At 31.1% G+C, this 1797-nt stretch overlaps 1 pseudogene across 1 annotated transcript in view; it reads left to right on the top strand.

Moving 5' to 3' along the window:
• Nucleotides 1-1476: 1476 nt before the first annotated feature.
• Nucleotides 1477-1797, top strand: part of TEOVI_000473100:pseudogene — a 514-nt pseudogene continuing 193 nt past the window's right edge. The window contains 2 exon segments of the mRNA in view: nucleotides 1477-1710; nucleotides 1712-1797. The exon segment at nucleotides 1712-1797 is cut by the window's right edge and continues 193 nt beyond it. Coding sequence covers nucleotides 1477-1710; nucleotides 1712-1797 — 320 coding nt within the window.

Here is a 1797-nt window from a genome sequence, read left to right on the forward strand (position 1 = left end):
GAGTGACGATGAATGAATGGTAATCCAGGTAAAAGCGCTTAAAACAATGGAAAAAGTGCAATTTGAGAAAGAGATTGGGAGGAAGAAACGGAATATTAATAAAGGAAAGTCAGAAAGACAGAGAGTTATAATACTGAATGTGTGTTATTTCAAATACAATTAATGTCACAGGTATAACCGTACACAAGAAAAATGTAAAAATCATGAATTCACAGACTACATTTTACAAGGAAAATGGCAGAATATTCCCCATTAGAAATAGACAAAAAATAAAGCAGAAAAATACACCGACTAATATGCATGGGAAGAAAGGAAAATACAATAAAGATATTTGTATTTTAACCTTAAAAGAGTTGTATGAAGACCATAAAATTCGTATTGATACGCAACTAATTATTTACCGGTATATAGGTGAAAATTTGGGGCCATTTAGAGAACCTGTATTTTGCATTAAAAGTAAGTAAGATACGAAATTAATGTAGTGAATCAAGCAGACAAGAAAGTTTAGAAAACTGCAAAAAATCTCAAATTGCTGTCCATAAAGCGACAACTCCGTAAAAGCAACCAGAATTTAAAGGAATTTAAGATAAAGTCTCGTGCACGTATAAAACAAAGAAGTTGAATTGTTAATAAAACGCGATGTGCCAGCAACATGTCAATGATAAAAAGAACAGATAAGAAACCATACGATTTGAATTTTCAGGCACAGAAATATATGTGGTATTTTAGAAAGTTACACGATATAATTAAATCATAAATTGGTGCAACAGAACCATAACGGTCTGAATCAAGAGCGAAAAATAAACTTGTCGAAAAAAAATTAGATCATGATGTAATGTCCTATTCTAATGTTTTTGATTATTTTTGTGATTTTACAATATACACAAAGCTTTCATTAGAATCACAATAGCACTTTATGAATTTCTGAAAACCATTTGTATAATAGTATGTTGTTTATCACTTATTGTTATGGTGATTAATCTATTTTGTCTCTCTACAGTTTATTTGGCGAATTTGAATCCATTTCACTAAAACTTTTTGAAGATAGTATATGCAATTTTTTTTGCAAGATGTAAGGAGTATTTGTAAAACTAGAGATTATTTGGTTGTGGCAGACGATTAATTAATAGATAATGATGAGAGATTTCGAAAGAAGAAATTACAGATAGAGAAACATGCTGGAGTTACCCTGAAATGGCAAGAAAGTCAAATAATTTCACCGGAAAGTTGCTTATTATTTATGCTCTTTCACCTCACACAAACAAACATTGTGAGCTCAGAGAAAGTGTTGGAGAGAAAGGTAAATTAAACCAGGATATTATTATTTTACCTGTTTGCGATGTGAATTCAACAACAGATAAAAATGTGGGAGAATTAGATAATTGGGGCTGGGAAGCAGAACTCACGATGAGTAGAAAAACATATTCGTGGTTCAAATTTGCAGTTGAGATATTCAACAAAACTAATCCATATATAATGAATGCAGATGATGATATTTTTGTGAGAGTGCCATTGTATTTGCAATATCTGGAACTGCTTCCACGAGCGAAATTGAAAATGGGGAGAGCTGTTGGTTATCCTAAAGAATTTAGTGACGACATTACATGGCACACAATAGGTTATGCTTCAACATTATCAAGAGATTTGGTTAAGGAAATTGTTAATTATAAACCTCTCAAACAATCAGTAACGTCAGAAATTAAATTCAGGAAATTTCGAAATATATATGTATTTTAGAGCACTCAATAAAGATATAATGATTGGAGAAGTAATAAGGAGTAAATTGAAATTTAAAGG

The sequence above is a fragment of the Trypanosoma equiperdum genome (genome assembly GCF_001457755.1).
Source record: "Trypanosoma equiperdum strain OVI genome assembly, contig: ctg_1796, whole genome shotgun sequence".
Taxonomy (NCBI): Eukaryota; Euglenozoa; class Kinetoplastea; order Trypanosomatida; family Trypanosomatidae; genus Trypanosoma; species Trypanosoma equiperdum.